Source organism: Balaenoptera ricei, chromosome 1 (genome assembly GCF_028023285.1).
Source record: "Balaenoptera ricei isolate mBalRic1 chromosome 1, mBalRic1.hap2, whole genome shotgun sequence".
Taxonomy (NCBI): Eukaryota; Metazoa; Chordata; class Mammalia; order Artiodactyla; family Balaenopteridae; genus Balaenoptera; species Balaenoptera ricei.
The window spans coordinates 146,342,866-146,362,376 of NC_082639.1; the positions used below are offsets into that span (position 1 = coordinate 146,342,866).

At 43.1% G+C, this 19,511-nt stretch overlaps 1 protein-coding gene across 3 annotated transcripts in view; it reads left to right on the forward strand.

The window, feature by feature from the left end:
• The window catches only part of RGL1 (ral guanine nucleotide dissociation stimulator like 1), a 298,327-nt gene that overhangs the window by 268,343 nt on the left and 10,473 nt on the right, over nucleotides 1–19,511 (forward strand). For all 3 annotated transcript variants that reach the window (XM_059937720.1, XM_059937734.1, XM_059937728.1), the window contains 6 exons: nucleotides 1,407–1,496; nucleotides 3,924–4,010; nucleotides 5,334–5,366; nucleotides 7,586–7,707; nucleotides 10,193–10,282; nucleotides 16,237–16,423. In XM_059937720.1, the coding sequence (XP_059793703.1) occupies nucleotides 1,407–1,496; nucleotides 3,924–4,010; nucleotides 5,334–5,366; nucleotides 7,586–7,707; nucleotides 10,193–10,282; nucleotides 16,237–16,423 (609 nt within the window). The remainder of the gene's footprint in view (nucleotides 1–1,406; nucleotides 1,497–3,923; nucleotides 4,011–5,333; nucleotides 5,367–7,585; nucleotides 7,708–10,192; nucleotides 10,283–16,236; nucleotides 16,424–19,511) is intronic.

A 19,511-nucleotide genomic window follows, 5' to 3' on the forward strand; every position in this document is an offset into this window, starting at 1 on the left:
ATATGTGGAATCTAGAAAAATGGTATCGATGATCTTATTTACAAAGCAGAAACAGAGACACAGACTTAGAGAACAAATGTATGGACACCAAGGGGGGAAAGCTGGTGGCGGGGGGGTGGTGGTGGTGGTGTGATGAATTGGGAGATTGGGATTGACATGTATACACTAATTTGTATAAAATAGGTAACTAATAAGAACCTGCTGTATAAAAAAATAAATAAAATTCCCCCCAAAAATAATTATCAATAGTTTGGGAGGACTCAACCACCCAGCACAGGAAGTAGCACATTTTAGGACACTTTCGTTCATCCCCAGGAAAAACTATAAGCAGGGGATCTTTAAATGATATCTCTTCTTATTATCATTTGTAATAGGGAGACTGAAAGTAGGTAATGAGTCACTACGGGTTCTGTCCCCAGTGATGTACCTGGACCTGGGTAAAGGCTGGTGAATGATACAAGATACTGATGTTGCAGTGTCATCGGAAAGGCTAAGTCACTGGAAAAGATCCCCTCGTAGTCGTACAGTAGTGAAAAGTCACATGCTGTGGTCATATAATAAACCCAGGGAGAACTGACTAAGGGAAAACCAATGCAGTTATGCACTACTGAATTGTGAAATTTGCCTCCCATTCATGCAGTTCCTGGAAAATGAGAACTTAACAAGACCCCAAAACCACAAAACCAAAAACACTTTATGTTCAGTCAGCAAACTGGAGATTAGTCATTATGTAGAAGAGTTTGTTGTCACAACAGACGGGAGGAGAGAAAGGGTAGCCATCTGTCCTCAGGCGCCAGGAGGAAAGATTGATTTGTAGGAGTTCCAAACCTGAGAGGCAACTTGGGAGGCTGGACTGGGGGAGAAAAAGGGGAGAAAAATGTATGAAGGTCTGGCTTTCATAGATCAGTGCTGGACTTCCTCAGAAAACTTCCGGTATAAAAAGTTTCATTTAGCTAAGAAATACCACAGAAATAGTCCCTTTTCTTCCACAGAATGCTGGCACATGCCTTTCAGGCCAAGATCAAGAAATCATAAAATTTACAGAGGAAGAGATCTTCATTTCCAGGATGTGTGATTACTTCGAGTGAAATTTGGGATGTGTTAAAAATTGTCTCCAGTTCCGGGAATTGCCTGCCTTGTATTAATGATTGATTTTATAACCAAATCAAGGGCTCTTCTTACAAAATAGGGGGAAAACAGGATAAGCCATGGCCACCAGGCACTCTCAAGAATAGATGTCTCAACCACTAGCCAGCTAAGTGTTTGCATAATAGCCCAGAGCCTGCTGGAGGCCTCTTCACTTTGCACGGCGTCCAGATAGTTGTGCAGAGTTTCCGCCCCAGAAACTAGGTGCCCCTTCACTTGCCCCTGTATCACTTTCCTCTGTGTGTGCTTCTGTTTCTTAGGAAGGAACCTCCAAATTTGCAAACCTGGACAGCAGCGTTAAGGAAAACCAGAAGCGCACTCAGAGGCGGCTTCAGCTCCAGAAGGACATGGTATGCAAGGCCCTGGGTCTCCCTGAGGGCCCACCAGCGAGCGGCCCTGTGTCGGGGGCTGGGCTCCTGCACGGCCCTGGACCCTTTCGTCTGCAGGGTGCCCCTGCCCTCAAAGAAGTTCTCCCATTCTTTACCTCATCTGTCCTCAGCAGCCCTGGGAGGTCTGAAGCTATTTTCACTCCCACTCGACCCAGCAGGAAATAAACACTGAAAGTCACAAATCACATTGTTTTCTGGAACATTTTTATTTTCTGGAAGTGAGGGAAAGTCTGCAGCAGGTAGACTTCTGTCCCTTTTGCTGTCTTCTTTATCCACTCCTGCACTTAGGAGCTACCGCGACCTTGGCCTTGAGACCCCTGGGCTTCAGTTCCCCGACGGGAATGCCTACTGTAGCCAGCTTGGAACACACGGTGGCCCAGGACCTGGGTGCCGGGGAGAGAGAGTGTCAGCTCCCAGGAGGACTTGGTCCTTGTACTCGGAGATCTTTTCATCTGTTCCAAATCCTCTAGTCATTTTCTGGCTCTCGTCACTAACCCCAAGTACTAGCCAAATCTTTCTAGTTTTTCAGTACTCAGAGGAACGTAATACCTCCCTCTTTAAGACTGAAAGGTAGTTCTTGACATCGTTGGCTTTATTTTTAACACTCTCCTAACTTTTAGCATAGAAGGGGAAAACCAGAGAGAGGAGAATGGAGATTGACAAACTCAAAATACTCTCATCCCTGCTTTGAGAAGATTTTCTCCTTCTTTGGAAAGCTGGGCATAAATCAGAAATGTTGGTTTTGAGTGATGGGAGTCTTCTGTAACATAAAGCCTGTAAAGCATTCACAGCACTTCAGACTTTTTTGGTGGTTCAAAGACAAGTTAAAAATAGCTGTTAAAAAAAGAGAGATTATTTTAGTTCAGGATGAGACCTTGTACACATGATAGGGAAGGACATACTGCAGCTGACATAGAGTTCCTGAAGGACAAAACTCTGCCTGGAGTGAACCTCAAGAAGCAGCTCTGGCTGAGGAAACAGCCAGCTGCACACACATCAGGCAGCCTTGTTCTGCCCTGGTGGATATTTTGTTTTCTTGCCAGAATTTCCATACGTGCCTTAATGGACTGTAGGATAAGGTGTCGTCCATGGAAGCCCCTTTTTATTTTCTCTTCAGAATGGTTAGTGCCTTTGTGGCCTTATGGAGAATAGGGATGATTTCAAAGGAAATTTGGTGAAATTAATATAGTATATATATACCTGCAGTGGAAGTGCTTCTACATTTCTTTCTGAGGGAAATTTTTTTTTTAAATAGACTTTTTATTTTAGAATTTAAAGAGTTCCAGATAATACATAGAGTTTCTGTGAATCCCTCCCCCATCCCCCCTCCACCTCCCCACCTCCCCACCCATTGACATTTTCTGTAACCGTGGCATATCTATCAATACTAAGAAACCGACATGGACATACTGCTGTTAACTGAAACCCAGACTTGATTTGGATTTCACCAGTTTTCCATGAGCACCCTTGTTCTGTTCCAGGATCCAACCCAGGGCACCCCACTGCATTTAGTTGCCACCCTAGTACCCTCTGCTGTGTGACAGTTTCTGAGTCTTTCCTCGTTTGTCATTACCTGACAGTCTTCAGGAAGACTGTTCTAGTATCCTTAGAATGTCCCACAGCCAGGGGATGTCTGTTGTTTTTCTAGTGATTAGACTGAGGTCACGGGTTTGGGGAAGAATATCACAGATGTGAAGTGTCTTCTCATCGTATCAAGGAGTGAATGACATCAGCATGACATCTGATGTCACTGGTGATATTAGCCTTCATCACTTGGTTAAGGTAGAGTTTGGGAGGTTTTCTACTTTAAAGGGACTATTTTTCCCTTTCCCTCCTGTATTCTTCAGAACCGAGTCACCAAGCCACTTTACTAGTGACACCCCGTCCTCCTGCGGTCACACTTCTCCAGTGGGCAGCAGCCCAATCCTCTACCAATGGTGAGACCATCCCTCCCAGGGCCATTCTGAACCACTGGGAGTGTCCACATGCTGTGAAAGAGAACAGAGGTCCCTCTGACCTGAGCCTAAGCAATGTGTAAACCCCACTGTGAACACACTTGAACCATCTCCTGGCTTTGAGGCTTGGATTTCATGACTTTGAAAGTTACCTTGGTGATAGAGTTCCTGACCTATTGGTGTTAGGGATTTTTCAACATCTCATTCATGGAGGTTAGCACTAGTGGCCTTAAATTAGGCCTTGAATGGTCCTTAATTATTCTCCAAATGCTGTCGAGGATCACTTAGCCATTCGAAGACTGCTGCTTCCATCTGCAAATGGGCACGTTGCTGACTGTAGCGGGCCACAGGTCCATTTGGTCCAGTGTGGAGGTTATCGAAACCCTAAACTTTCAATAACAGCGAAGATGGTTTTCCTGTGCTTGCTCTTCAGGGTGTGATGCAGGGAACCGTGCCCTACCTGGGCACCTTCCTGACTGACCTGACCATGCTTGACACTGCCCTTCAGGACTACATCGAGGTGAGTTCCAGGCTGACGGTGCAGGTGGGTCAGCAGCTTCCCCGTTGGTTACCCAAGAGAGAAATACACTTTTGTTAGTACCTATTGAGGGCTTTTTATGAACGTGGCATTGTGCTAGATGCTATGAGGAATACGAAGATGAGTGACACCAGCAGTGGCTCACAATCCAGTGGAAGGTGTCTATCAAAGCAGGCAGTGATGGATAGAAATAGTAAGAACTCAAACAGAAATGCAAAGAGAGAAAAGGACAGGCCACGATCAATTCCCTGTGAGGGGAGGTCATGGCAGATCCTTAGGAAGGAGTGGGTTTGAGCAAAGACCGAGGTGCTGGGTGGGACTTTGGCAGGTGGAGCTGAGGAGATAATGTACCCTCACATTCTACCTGCTGGGGTAGGGAGTCAGTCAAGCTGGTGGATTTTTAAGTATCGCTTTATTGTTTCAGATTATTACCTTCTCTCTCTCTCTCAGAGTGGGGAAAGAAGTGAAACAAGCTACTTGTTAGTAACAGTAATACAGTAGAATATTACATGGAGAAGAGATTGGATATTTGAAATGAAATTTAAGGATTGCCTGTGTATTTAAGTTTATCTCACCTTCCTGATTATCACATGCAGTCAGTCAGTCCGCTTTTACTCTATCATAATTAGAAGGAGTAGCAGTTATCTTGCAAATTCCCACCTCCAAGGTCGTCGTAAATGTTGTGGACATGCTCCCTCAGAGAGAGATGCTCCACGTCTCTTCACATCCTCTGCCTCAGCTTATCTCAGGAAACACTCATCAGTGTTGGGGAATTTGGGGGGAGTGACCAATGATTTAGAAGTTAAATTCAGCCTACTGAGAATAGGAGCTGGGAGGATGGAGAGTTGAAACTTAACTTCGGTGATGATGTTGTGTAGAAGTTTGATAAACTTCTTTTGATAAAACATTGACAATTTGGTTTCCAGTATGAGTCAATGACCATCTGTTTTTGTTGCTTTTGGTAAAGAAAAAAAAGTGTAACAGAACATTCACTCAAGCTTTTGTCTTTACTGTCTCTGCAAATGTATTTGGATTCTGTGTTGTAAATCCTTTATCATTACTGTTTTAGTTGGTTTCAGGCATCTTAAGAGAAGGCTCTCTGCCAGTCCTGTCCTATTATAATTAAAAGAATGTTTTTCTTTAAGTGAATGATGCTTCTCTTCCTCCATTGTAGCTATAATTACAGTGTCATGAATAATTGTGACTTTATTATCCCTTTGAGCTATTTTAACAAAAACCTAGAACAAGTAAGTCTGAGTTTCAAAGTAGCTTGGTTTGTCATTCATTTTAAAACATTTCTTTCAGGGTGGGCTGATAAACTTTGAGAAGAGGAGAAGGGTAAGTAAGGGTCTTGGCTGTGGTTTTCCATTTTACTTCATCTGGGCATGAAAAAAATTAGAGGAGTGGAGACAAATTTTTTGCAGAGGCAGAAAAAAATTAGCATTTATTGAAAATTTATCAGATGTCATTGTCCTTGGCATGTTGTTATGTGGTATTGCCCAAGAGGCCTGTGGGGTAGGTTTTATCATCCTCAATTCAAGGGTGAGGAAACCAGGACCCAGAGAGATGAAGTAACTTGACCAGAGTCACCGGGTAGCACAGCCAGGGTTCAAATGCTGTCCTGTCTCTCCTGAGCCCACATTTCTTCCTTTACCCCCTCATCATCTCCTTCTTTACAATCAGCTTCAGCAATAACAGGTCCATTCTATTAAGGAGAAAGGGTTTCATAAGAGTATATGTTACGGAAGGGTTAATAAAGATGGTTAACTCCTGTAGGCCTATTGAAGAGAGGAAAGGAAACGGTCTTCATTGTTACATGTGGATAATTATTCTTTTCCTTTCCTGTCAGCATAGGAAGGGGTGTTCAACATCAATCTGAAATTTTTCTGTGGAGAGTAGAAGAGTTCCACACTGCATGAAAAAAGATAAAACAGAGCTTTGAAAATTCGCTAGGGTTTTAGTGTTTTTTAAAATGGTGTATTTAAACAATTCCAAGGAATATGAGTGAGCAAAATAATAACTTCACCCCATAGTAACGCTCATTGTTCTTTAGTTATTCATTCATTCTTTCATCCCACAAACGTTGACTGCAGACCTAACGGGTCGGGCAGTGTGATAGGTTTAGGGATTGCAGCAGAAAAAGCCCAGAGCTTCCTGCCCTCATAAAGTTCACAGTCAAGGAGGAAGGTAGACAAACAGGCAGTTACAATGCAGCCTGATAAGGGCTTGTGAGCAGAAGTCGTGGGTATTATAGGAGCATATGGGAGGGGCATCTAGCCCCAACTTGTGGGGTCAGAGAAACGCCAGGAGGAAATGACACTGCAGTTAAAACCAAAGTTTTAGGAGCTGACCAGGCTGAACTCATAAGTAACAAGATATACTACCCTAGACGAACGTTAAGCCTTCTGTCCCTGATAGCGTTTGATGATAAACGTTCCTTGGATACTGAGACCAAGGGTGGAGGTCACTGGATGGGAAGTTGACACCTACGGAATCTGCCAGTTGTTGAGCTGCTTCTGTCCTGTAACATTAAAACAAATTCACAACTGGGCCCGTGAGCCACAACTACTGAGCCTGCGCGTCTGGAGCCTGTGCTCCGCAACAAGAGAGGCCGCGATAGTGAGAGGCCCGCGCACCGCGATGAAGAGTGGCCCCCGCTTGCCGCAACTAGAGAAAGCCCTCGCACAGAAACGAAGACCCAACACAGCCAAAAATTAATTAATTAATTAATTAAAAAAAACAAAAACAAAAAAACCCAAATTCAGTTATTGCCTCCACAGTTACCCATCTCTGTCCTTTCACTTCAAAATAACCCTGGATGGTAATCTCTTTCCTTTTAAGACTAGCATGTTAAACTTTTGGAAAGTCTGAGTGTAAAACCTAAAGCTAAAGCTTATATCCATTGCTGACTTTACAAAAATCTTTATTGAAACATCTAAAGAAGTATAAATAATTTTGGACATAATTATACACTTGCTTCTCTTGTGAGCTTTAAAAGACGGAGTTAAATGATTTACTGGAGTAGTAAAAACCCAAGGATTCAGGAAATCTAAACATTCAAGTTTATGAGGCCCTAGACTGTTTAGATATTCAACCCTACCAAAACTTATTTATTGAGGGGTAAGGGTTGAAGAAGATGGGGGTGGGGAACTTGTGAGCTTCCTGACTTAGAGTAATTATTTTCCTTATCTTTTAGGAAATAGAATTTTTAAATACATTTTAGAAGGACTCAGGCTTAAAAAATAACTTTTCTGTCTCAAGAATGGAGATGGAAAAGAGAAAAAGGAAGTCACTATGACTTTAGGTTGTACCTAGTTTGGGTCGCTTTGGTAGCTTGTTTTATTCACATAAATTGCTTTTTTTCAAGGAGAAAGAAGGATTGACCACTAAAGCATGCAAAGACACCAGTGAGTCAGAGTTACAAGCAGTACTTTAGAATCCTCCTAGATGAATTTGTCCATCATTTATCCTACTGTGGTGTGTTTTCATCTTGAAAAGATGTATATTTGGTTGGTCTTTTAATTCACTCTTTCTCTTTGGTGCTCTGTCTGCTTTAGGAATTTGAAGTGATTGCCCAAATCAAGCTCTTACAGTCTGCCTGCAACAGCTATTGTATGACCCCAGACCCAAAGTTCATCCAGTGGTTCCAGAGGCAGCAGCTCCTAACAGAGGAGGAGAGGTAGGCAGACACATTGCCCATCAGGGTGGAGCTGTGGTGTTGGCCAGAGGAATACTGCATCTGGTTCCTCATTTGGCCGTTTATTCAACAACTATTTAGCAAGCAGCTCCAAGGTTCCAGGTCCTCGGTTTTCAAAGGTTAATGGTATAGCAGGAAAAATTGAACTGATGGCATCAGAAAATGTGCTTTCAGATTCTTGCTCTAACATTTATTTATCTTTGTCACCTTGAACAAGTCACTTATTTTCCTGATCTTCAGGATGCTTATCTATAAAATGTTTCTTTGAGAAGATTAAATGTAATCATATTTGAGACAGCATCGTTACCATGTTTGTCACTGTCAGTAATTGGTACTAGCTTTGAGGGAGCTTTCAAGTGGGGAGGAGAGAGAGACTCATGAAGAATTGAAATACAATGGGTAATCAAAGTGCTGCAGGACCCCTAGGCAGGAACAGTTCACTTGGCCAAGGAAGGGGGGAAAAAGGAAAGATAACATGAAGGCATTAACATTTGGGCTGGGCTGTGAAAGAAAGAAAAGATTTCACCAGGAGAACTGGAGAAGAACATTCCAGACAGAGGGAAGAACGTGAGCCAAGGCCTGGTGGCCTGACAAGCTTGGCATTTGGAAGAACAATTGAACTCTGGTTGGTTCACAAGGGACGGGTGTCAAAATAGAGGTTGACGAGCATGGAAAGGTACATTAACTCCAGTGCCTTGAATGTTGGCCCAGCAGGGAGGGGTATATAGCCTTTACCCTGTAGTTCAGAGGATTAGAGTTCACAGGCCATATCCAGCCTACCTCCTGTTTTTACATTTTTAAATGGTTGCAAAAGAAACAAAAGAAGAGGAATGTTGTGACGTGAGGCAGTTATTTGAAATTAAAATTTTAATATCCATTAATAAAGTTGTACTGGAACACAACCCATTCATTTCCCTCTTATTTATGGCTGCTTTCGTGCTTTAAAGACAGAATTGAGTAGTTGCAACAGCGACTCGTCCTGTAGAGAAAATATTTGCTGACTTTTGCTGTAGACTAGGGGATTTCCTTGAAAGTTTATCATCAGGGAGGGTGAAGTTGACAGCAAAATAAGTATTTTGCCAATGAGGAAATTGAGGTTTAGAGAAGTGTTATAACTAGTCAGTGATAGAGTTTGGAATCAAACTCAGGTCTGCCTGACTCTAAGCCTAAGCTCTGAAGGTGGTCGTATAATGTTGGACAGGTCATGTAAACTCTGGAAGCCTGTTTCCTCATTTGAAAGACAGATGATTTCTGAGGTCCTTTTAAATCTCAGAATGGGTTGGTCCTGTTACATTAAAACCTTTGATTCAAGAAAAATAAAACAAACAAAAACCTTTAATTCAGAGTACTCATCAGTTAATGAGATTTTTTTCTTTGCTATGTAGAAAACAAAACAGTTACTGCCTCTCTTTACATTTTCTGGTCTGATGATCAGTGTGTACGAAGTTCCTCGCTCTGTGGATATCCTTCTCACATATGGCACATACACACCATGGCTGGTGGTTTGGATCAGAAAGTTCAGGCTCAGAATATCAGCTATGGAATTGACTTTTTAATGATTAAAGGAATCTTTGTTAAACATATCCCATTTTTTTTCTTGCTGCTTATAAAACCCCTACGGCTTAAGTTAATATTTGAATAATTCCCATCTCAATGAATACTTCTGCTTGACCAACTACCTGGATACATCTTTAGGTTTAAAAAAAAAGTACATGTAATAAGCAACTTACCAAGCTAATATTCACCACTTAACCTTCCTCACCTACCGAGAATCAAGTACATCTCCTAGCTAGAGCTACAAGCTTTCGTAAAAGACATTTCAAGGCAGATATAAATTCTTCTTGTGCCTATGGAAGTTATATCTGCCTGGCATATAGATGTCTGAATCTGGAGCATTTTTAATTTAGGAGGTTTTGGCAATTAGAAATCATATTTATATATTTTTGTCAATAATATAACTGCCTATGTCTATTTACTGAAGATGAGATCATTTACAAATGTCTCTTCTTTCATTTCCCTTAGATAAACAGTAAGTTGAGCATGTGTGTGGGTACACACACACACACACACACACACACACACACAGGCACACACACACACTAATGGGAGGGAGGTGGGAGAGAAGAAATGATTCTTCCCCTGGCCCAGCAGTGGGTTGAGAACAATCAGGAAAACAGAAAGCAGTCAGCTTTTGATGCTGCCAGAGCAGGCAAATTCATGTGTTTGAGGCATGCAAAGCTAAACAGCCTCAATCTGTACACCAGTAAGGGTGTGAGGGGGGATGTGTCAATTTGTAAACTCTGGTCATTAAGTCAGTACCCTCTGACATTTGCCATAGAACAACATGGTACATATCTTTACTTTGAATAATCAGAGCCTACCTCTACAAGGAAGCCAGTAAATCATGGGGATTTAAATCTGTTCACTTCCCAAGCTCTGCCCTCACAAGCTCCCCTCTCTCCCCCAGCTACGCCCTCTCCTGTGAGATCGAAGCGTCTGCCGATGCCAGTGCCACCTCGCCCAAGCCTCGGAAGAGCATGGTGAAGAGGCTCAGCCTGTGAGTGCCACCCTGGGGTCCTGGGGCCCCAAGGGGTCCCGTCTGAGTCGGGGAGGGGAAAGGTATTCAACAAAGTTCCCCTGAGCCAATTCACTCACTCGTTAAACAGTTTATCTTTCTGTCATGAATTCAGTAGGTTTTCTAAATCCACTCATTCTTACCCACTGTTCTCTCTCTGGTCTGAACCACCATCATCTCCTGCCTGGACCACTCCAGCAACATCCTTCCTGGCTTCCGGCCCCACCCTTGCTCCAGCAATCTGTTTTCCACCCAGTAGTCTGGTCATGTGTTAAAATGTACGCCAGATTATATCGCTTCCTTGCTTTAAAACTTCTGATGGTCTTATTTTAAGGTAGTCCCAAACTCCTTATCCCGTTTCATTAGGTCCAGCGTGATCTTCCCCTAATCTTCTTACCACCTTCCTCTGGTCTGACACGCCCCCTTGTTCACCAGGACCCAGGCTCACCTGTCTCCCAGCCATCCTTCAACCACACCAGGCTCGTTCCGTGCTAGATGCACCAGGTGTTTGCACTAGATGTCCGTGTGGCCTGGCGTGTGCTCTCTCTGGGGCTCGCTCCTTCAGATGTCGGCAAAACCATTGCCTCCTGAGAGAGCATCCTGTCTAATGTTGCCATCTGCCCAGTCAGTCCCAATCATACCGGCTGTCACCTTCATTGGAATGTAAGCCACCTGAGAGCAGGAACCTTGTGCATCATACTCATGGCTGTTTGCCCAGCTCAGCGCCAGGCGTAGCTAACTTCGTAACACCTGTCTCCCTTTGAGTACAATCCGAAGTCTTTACAGTGGCCCTCAAGACCCTTCAAGACCTGCGGTACCAACCGAACCCCATCTGCCCGTCCCATCGCCGTCTGTCCTCTCACCTTTGCCTCTCACTCTGCTCCGTGCACTCCGGCCCCTCAGGCCACCCTGAGCACACAAGTCACACTCATTTTTATTTGCTGTTTCTTCTGCTTAGAACACTGTTCCCCATATAGCCAAATGGCTCACTCCCTCACCTCCCCCAGATCTTTGTCACCTTCTCATGAGCCTTCCCTGACCGCCTTATTTAATACTACAGCCTGTCCACGTTATCTACCCTTGGCACACTCTCTCACCCTCAGCTGCTTTGGATTTCTCCATTGCGTTTACCTCTGGCTGATGTGCTCTATGTTGTATGTGTCTATTTATCATCTAGAATGCAAACTCTGTGAAGACGGGCATTTATGTCTGTTTTTTATTCATTGCTAACCCCGGAACCTAGACTGGTGCCCGATACATAGATGATTAATAGATATTTATTGAATGAATAAATTGAGCCGTGTGCCAACACTGTTCTGAGAAAAAAATACATGTATTTCTCATCCAATCCACAAAATAACCTAGTAGGTCCTGCTATTATACCAACTTTATAAACCAGGAAAGTAAGGCACAGACAAGGTAAGTAGTATGCTAGTTATTGTAGGATCTGGGCTCAAATCCAAGATTTGGCTCTAGAGCCAAGGTTATAACTCTTTTTACCATCTTCCTAGTGGAGAAATACTTTCTGAAGGAAGAGGGGAAGGAAAGATGGAATGGGAAGTAAGAAGTGGAGGAGGAGAAAAGATGAGGGAGGGAAGGAAGAAAAGTAGGAGGAGAGAAAGGCTGAGGAGGAAGGAAGGAAAGGAAGAGAGATGTAAGTTTAATTAGACCCTGTGCTTTGATTGTAGCACTTTTATAGAAGAGTCTTAAGAGAACCTAGTCTCTCTCTTGAAGTTGATCTCTTAGACATTAAACTCTGAAAGACATTCGACTAATGAATCCAATGAAAGCTAAAGAGGTTAGTTCAAAGAAACAAGGTTATCATTTGATTAATAAATTTGTTCTTCCATTTTGAAAACGTGTACCTGTATCTGGTCCTTTGGGTGACACACCACGGATGAGCAAGAACGGTGACTAGGGAACGTGGAACATTTTTCATGGCGGGGTGGGCTTGGGAGCCACACTGACCTGACAGATCCCAGCGGCACCAGTTACTTGTTGTGTGAACTTCTGTTTCATCATATGTGAGACGAGGATAATACTGTTCACCTCAGTGAGTTGGTGTCAGGACTAGTGGGGTTGTAATACTCCTAAAACTTCTAGCTCTCAGTGGGTGCCCGAAAAGAATTTTTTTAAACAAAACAACTTTGTTGCAATCTCTTTGAGTCTTTTTTTTGTGAGAGGGTGGTGGTCAGGATTCTGACTGTTTCTATGGGTTTTGGTACTTCCCATCACTTCTCTCCACCTGCCTCAGTGAGTCCTACTGAGGCATGGAGGCACGGATGGCCCATGAACCTGATAGTGTCAGATTCCCATCGTAACACATGGCAGCATGAGCTTCCTCCGTCACGAGCTGCTCACCTTTCTACCTGATATCACGTGATACCAGGCATTTGAGGATTAGGTTGGAACATGTGATTTTATAGAAAGCATTTTGAAGGTCGTCCTGATGTCTGGCCATACCTCTCTCTTTGTCCAGATGTCTACCCGGCCCCTCAAGAACACTAGACTTCTGACCTTCTGGATTCACCTCTGTGGAATTTTCCATAGTATCTTGCTATCTTTTCCTTGCTGCAGTTATGGGGGAGAATGAACTCTCTTTTAAGATAAGCCAGGGGCCTGACCAAGCCTTGTGAGCTGGTGAGATGGACATGTGCACAGGGGTTCAGACTCCCTGGTAGAGGAGTTGAGGAATGCAGGGCGTCGTGGTGGTTGTCTCTGCATCAGTAAGAATTGGGCATTTCTGGACTTGCTGTGACAACTGGCGGTCAGCACAGGGAGATGTAATCCCCAGTGCTACTTCCTTTGCCTTCTTGCTTTTCCTGAGGGAAGAGGGGAAGGAAAGATGGAATAGGAAGTAAGAAGTGGAGGAGGGGAGAAGATGAGGGAGGGAAGGAAGAAAAGAAGGAGAGAAAGGGTGAGGAGGAAGGAAGGAAAGGAAGACTGATGTCAGTTTAATTAGACCCTGTTCCTGGAAGCGGCCACTGCATGCTCATTTTTATATAACTGCTTCCCTGTGACTCCAAGTATCTGTACTTACTGTGCTGGGTGCTCTAGCAGCTCGGGGTCCTCTCCCAGCACCCACTCTGGCAGCGCGCAGCCTTTGTGAGGATATTCATGTGAAATCCAGGAAAGGCAGTACTGTCAGGGTGCAGAGCACAAAGTGTGGCGGACACTCCATACATCTCTCTCGTTAGTGAAATCTTGCCGAGATGCTTGAGTTTAACCCTTGGTATCTGCAGTTGAGTTTGAACATTTATTATGAATAGCACAGGTCACATGTCCCCCATCTTATTCCTTATATATATAAAGGTGTTTGTATAACATTCATTTTCAAAAAATTTTATGATCTTAGCATTTTTTACAAGTGTCGAAAATGTAGTTTTTCCTCTCCCCACGTTTAATCACCCATCATCCAAAGAGATTGGAGAGAATTTTGGAGCCTTAGGGGAAGAGGTGCCTCGTTTGAAGGTCAGAGATGCTTAATGTTGCGCTAGAATTAATCTTTACAAAGCAGAATGACCTCATGGAATTGTACCAATGGAAGAACTTTTAGTCTTTGAACAATTCAGTTCTAAGTTAGAGACTCTCAGTTAACGGGCTAAGGACCACTAATTCACAGCCTTCAAAGGTCTACCTTGTAATTCATGGAGAAGTAAGACAGTAGCATTATTTTCTCTTCTGTGAATTTTGGTCAGTTTAGCTGTTTTCCCAAAGCCCCAGTAGTGCTTGGAGGTCCAAGAAAGGAAGTGACATGGAAAATGGGGCAAGAGATGGTGGGGTGGAGATGAGACAGAACACAGATATGCTTTAGGTCTTGGAATTTGAGCTTGTAATTCCCAAAATTATTGAATAAAAAAAATTCAAGCCCACCTTCATTGTTTCTATTATTTTATATAGCCAGTGCTTGTTTGGGTTTGGGCCTGTTTGCTAGTTTCTTTACTTGCCATTCCTTCTTGCATCTTACAACTTTCTTCCTTGCTGTCTGTTAATGGTAAACAGTCATTGTCTGAGAAAGTCTTTATTTTGCCCTCACTCTTGGAATTATATTAGACGGGTATGGAGTTCAAGGATTACTGTTATTTTCACTCAGCACTTTGAAGATATTATTCCATGTCTTCTGACTTCTGTTGTTGCTTTTGAGATGTCTGATGTCTGTTGAATTCTGTTCCTTTGCATTATGCCCCCTGCCCTGTTGCTTTTAAGAACTTCTTTTGTCTTTGATATACCACTGTGCAGGTTAAGTGGGAATTTAGTCTTATTTATCCTATTCAAGATGTGGTTCCTGGATCTGAGGATTCATGTGGTTCATTAGTTCTGGAATCTCCTCAGCCACTGTCTCTTCAGATGTGGTCCCTTTTCCATTCTCTCATTTGTCTTCTTTTGGAATTCTCCCTACATACATGCAGGCATTTCTTATTCCATTCTGTGTGTCTTTTAACCTCTTATTATTCATGTCTTTATATTTTGATGCTGATCTCTGAGGATTTTCTTCAGACCTATCATCTAGTTCACAATTTTTCTCTTCCACATTTATTTAATCCTTCCACTGAGTTTTTAAATTTAAGTCACTACCTTTTTCACTCTAGAAGTGAAATTGTTTTTGCAAATTATCTTCCTGTCCTTTTGTCAGAGTGTCTTGCTCTTAACTCCCATTTTCAGTTTCTTCTTGTACGTCTTTAATGTTTTTCAACATACTTGTTTTATAGCTTGGCTCATGGTAGATACTCAAATATTTATTGAATGAATGAATGAATAAATTATTACTTTTTTTCTGACAGTTCTTGTAATCCAAAGTTCTCAGGAGCCTAGATTTGCTGTTTCGTTACGCCGGTTGCTTCTTTCTTTGGGTGGGTTATTTCCTTGTGTGTATTTTGTAACTTTGTATTGTGAGCTCATCTTTATCAGGGAATTCTCTGCAGCCTATGTTGAAGGTATACTCCTCCAGGAAGTTTGTTGTTGTTGCTGTTGTTTTTTAAATGCTAGTTTCTTCAGAAGGATCACTGGCCTGAGAGTTCTTAGTTCCTAGATCAGCTAAGTAATAGCAGATCTGAGTGAGGTGCTGGCTAAAATCACACATGATCAGGGGAGACATTTTTCTCCTACCCAAGCTCAGGCCAACAGGTAAATTTCACTGCTGTCTTCCTATGTCAGTAGGAAGATTTTTTTTTTTTAGCCCATCTTTTTACTAAGGGTATAGCCCTCTGAGGATCCTGAGTCTTTGTAAAGGATGTCAGTACTAACTGCCCACCTTACATAGACAGAAGCCCTCATCTTTGGACCCTGCGTATGTGTTGAAACCCATGTGCCTAGTTTGCCAGGGTTGGTACCTCCACTCCCCATCCAGAGCAGAATTAGCTTGCATGTTCTGGTTCTCGGTGCACTTTTCATCTCTGGCCTGCAGGGACTTTTCTTACTGTCTTGCAAGCCCAACTTTAAAAAGAATTTTTAATGTTTCTTATCTAGTTGTTTTACAGTGAAGGAGTTTAGGTTATTTCAGTTCACTAGATTGTTGGAAAAGAAGTCTGCCTTGTTGGTTTCTTGTCCAGCGCAGTGCCAGCCTCCTTCTTCTGCCTCCTGGATTTCATTTTATGGTGGGAAGTGATAGGGGTGTGGCCACGGCAATCTGACCCTGCCAGAGTGGTACAGAACTCTCAAAAAATGGAGACCCATTGACCCAGAAAGACCTCAGATTAATATGGCCTTTCATTCAGCTAAGCAATCTGTGTGTTCTTTGAGGTTAGAAATAACCTATTGGGACAAGATGTTTACTACGATCTGTTAGAAACTTTGTAGCAAATGTTGCCCTGAAATAATAATGACAGGGTACACAAGACTGAGAAAACATCAAGGATTCAATTAACACAAAAATACTTGCTTAAGCATGGATTCCAGATTTGTAAGAGCCTGAATGCCTGGCATTATGTTTTCTGCAGACTGTTTCTGGGGTCGGACATTATCACCAGTAGCACTCCCACCAAAGAACAGCCCAAGTCCACTGCCAGCGGGAGCTCTGGTGAGAGCATGGACTCCGTCAGTGTGTCATCCTGTGAGTCAAATCACTCAGAGGCGGAGGAGGGCTCCAGCACTCCCATGGACACACCTGATGAGGCTCAGAAAAAGGTATATACTTCACCCTTTTCCGTAATTCCTAATGCGGGCACCTGACCTGGTGTTTGCCACACGAGGGATGTCTGTTTTCCAGTTGATCACTCTACAGCGCTTTGCAAGTCGTGTTTTTAAGAGGTGTTAAAAGCGGAGTTCAATCTGGGGACTCACTCCTTATAGAAACATGTTTAGAAGCGATAAGCCTGTTTGTTCATTCATTGAGCCTTTGAAATATTGTTCCGTTCCCACATCCAGAGGCAACTGAAGGACTGTGACTTGTCACATGAGCTACACTTTACGCAGGAGATGGAGAATTTTCTTGGAGCAAAAAGTCAAGAGCCAAAGACGTGTCAGTCTCTCGGTGTCATACCTTGTCTCAGCCAAGGTTTTACCACAATAATGGCGCAGGGCAAACCACTCCAAAACTTAGTGACCTTGAACAGCAACCATTTATCCTCTGTCCTGCATCTGCAGGTTGGGTTGGGCTTGGCCCTAGGCCATGGGTTTGGTCTAGGTCTGCTCTACCTGCCTCTCATTATTTTTGGAGTTAGAAGCCACGCAGGGCATGCTCTTATCGTGCTAGATTGGATGAGCAAGAGGGCAGTCCCCGTCCTGCAAGCGCGTAACAAGGCTTCACTTGGGTTCTGTCTACCAAAATTTGTTGGCCAAAGCGAATCATGTGGCCAAATCCCACATAAATAAATGAGGTGGGGAACTATACACCACTTCTCATGGGAGGAACTGTGGCGTCTCAGGGCAAAGGGCATGGATGCAGGAGAGGTTGAGGAATTGGTAATAAGGATATAATCTACTGTGTCCCCCAAAAGGGAAAGTGATGAGAGGTGATAAAGGAATTCCCAGAGAGAGTTTTTGTTCTCCATGGCTGCATAAGTAAGTGAAAAGAAAACCAAAGATCCACCTTCATCTTCTATACACACCTGCTTCAGTCTGTTGGTCAAGGAGCTTGGATCAGAGATGTCAGCTTTGATGTGACTAGGACTTGCACCATTTTTGGGGAGGATCTTGGCTGGCCAGACTTGCTGTGTAAGTGACTTCTGGCCCCTTAGCTTATACTTAGGCCAGTGAGGTAGAGTGTCGGTAACAATTCCTTCCTTTCATTTGTATCTGCCATTCTGCAAGGGGATGCGTGTGCTGTTTCACGTTGTGTGATAGGCACCAGCAGCAATCTGGGAACCCTCAGGTGACCCTGTCACAAAATAGCCAATCCAGGAAGGGCTCATTAGACCTGAGATGACTCAGATGCTGCCCTAGCGGGATTTCTCACCTTTTTGCTTTGAAATCTGGAGGCACATCTTTAATGCTCCAAATATTGAAGGAAAGCTCGGCAAACACCCACGGACTGGCTGTTCTCTCAGGCGTATCTCCTTAATCAGGGGTGGAATCATTCTCCGTGACTTGGCACTCAGCATTGACTTTGTCAAAATCTGGAGTGAGGCCCCATCATTCACATTTTGACAGGTTCTTAAGCTTTGTAGGCCCCATTTCTGATGATGGACATTGTACAACAGTGACAACTAAGCTATTGCCCACATCTTTGTGGGATTTCTCCCTGTCCAGGAAGGAGGTAGAATCACATTTGCATCTGTTGATGCAGTGGACGTGCACACAGGTCCAGGTCATCCCTTTTAAAACTGTGCAGAAGCCCTGCGTGTGTCCTGTGCACACACCCCTTGCTGCATCCTTTTTGTCCCCCCCCCTTATGACACTGGCTCTTCAGTTTCTTGCACAAGTCATGAATTTTAATTCTTTGGATGAACATTTTTCAGAGTCACGAATTTCTGTGGGTTTAAAAACGAGTAATTGAATTGGATGCAAGTAGTTGCTGGGCTGCAGAAGCCCCAAATGTTAACTGGAAAGGCCTCAGTTCCGCTCAATGCTTGGCTGGCCCCAGAGACCTTCACTGCTCCTCCCTACCCTGAGGTCCTGCAGCCCTCCACGCCCACCCTGCCTTTCCCACTGGCTACACTGTGAGGTCCCTCTTTTGAGTAAAGTGTAATTTGCATTCCTTTTTCTTCATTCCCCTGATCGTGGTTTCTAAACATTTATTTCACATTTGCTCCACACTACTTAAATTCCCAGTAAGAATTTGGGCTCATGAGGTGGTCTGTTTAATGGTGCTATAACCCAGGCATCTTCAAGGCTTTATCTTAAATATAAATGTCATTAAAATCATGGAAAAAAAATCTAACAAAAGGAAAAGGATTTATGTGGCGGAAAGGGAGGGGGAAAAAATTGAACCAGTAATTGGAAAGTGGACCCTCTTGGCTACGGTGTGGTATACCTGCAAGCAAAGTCAGTCTGTTAAAGTTATCCACCACCAGTTAGCCCTCAAATTGAGCCACTAACTTGATTCACTTGGGAAGCTAAGAAAAAAAAAAGTAACTAAACAATGTTATGATAAAGCCTCAGTTAGACTCCTACATTACTGGAGTTGTCACATCATCTTGCTGGCTCTATTAAACTAATGATGCAGTCGAATTTAATGTACGGTTATTTAATGTACAGTTATGCCACAGGAAAGGGAAGTCATAGGAAATAAAATAGAGGAGACTCCATTTTACTTGGAAGCTAGATAATCAGAAAGCTAAATTTCTGTACTTTGTTTCCATGGGAAGGTAGATGGGTACGAAAGAAATTAGTTAAGTTATTTATTTTTTAAATGACTTCCAGATTATTTTATTGGATTAATGTGGTATAATTTAGCTCAGCTTATTTTGAGAAATTATTTGTAGTTTTCTATAAAAAGAATTGATATTTCAAATGATTCAATTAATGATATTTTTGGACCACCACCTAATGACTTGGGGACATCCTATTTCTTTGGTATTTGGTGTTGCACATATAAGAACCCTGTCGTTAATCAGAAAAACACATTAACTCTAGTACTTCATTCCTTAATTATCCTTGGTGTACAACATGAAAATGTGTACAGTTGGTTCTAGAAGCAAATGTGGTTTAGTGGTGGAGCCTCTCATAGGCTGTGTTCCCTTGGGCAAGTCACTCTCTTTTCTGAATCGTGTTTCCCTCATATTTCTAATGCTCTGAATTTTGTTCACAAGGTAGTTGGGAGACCAAAATGAGA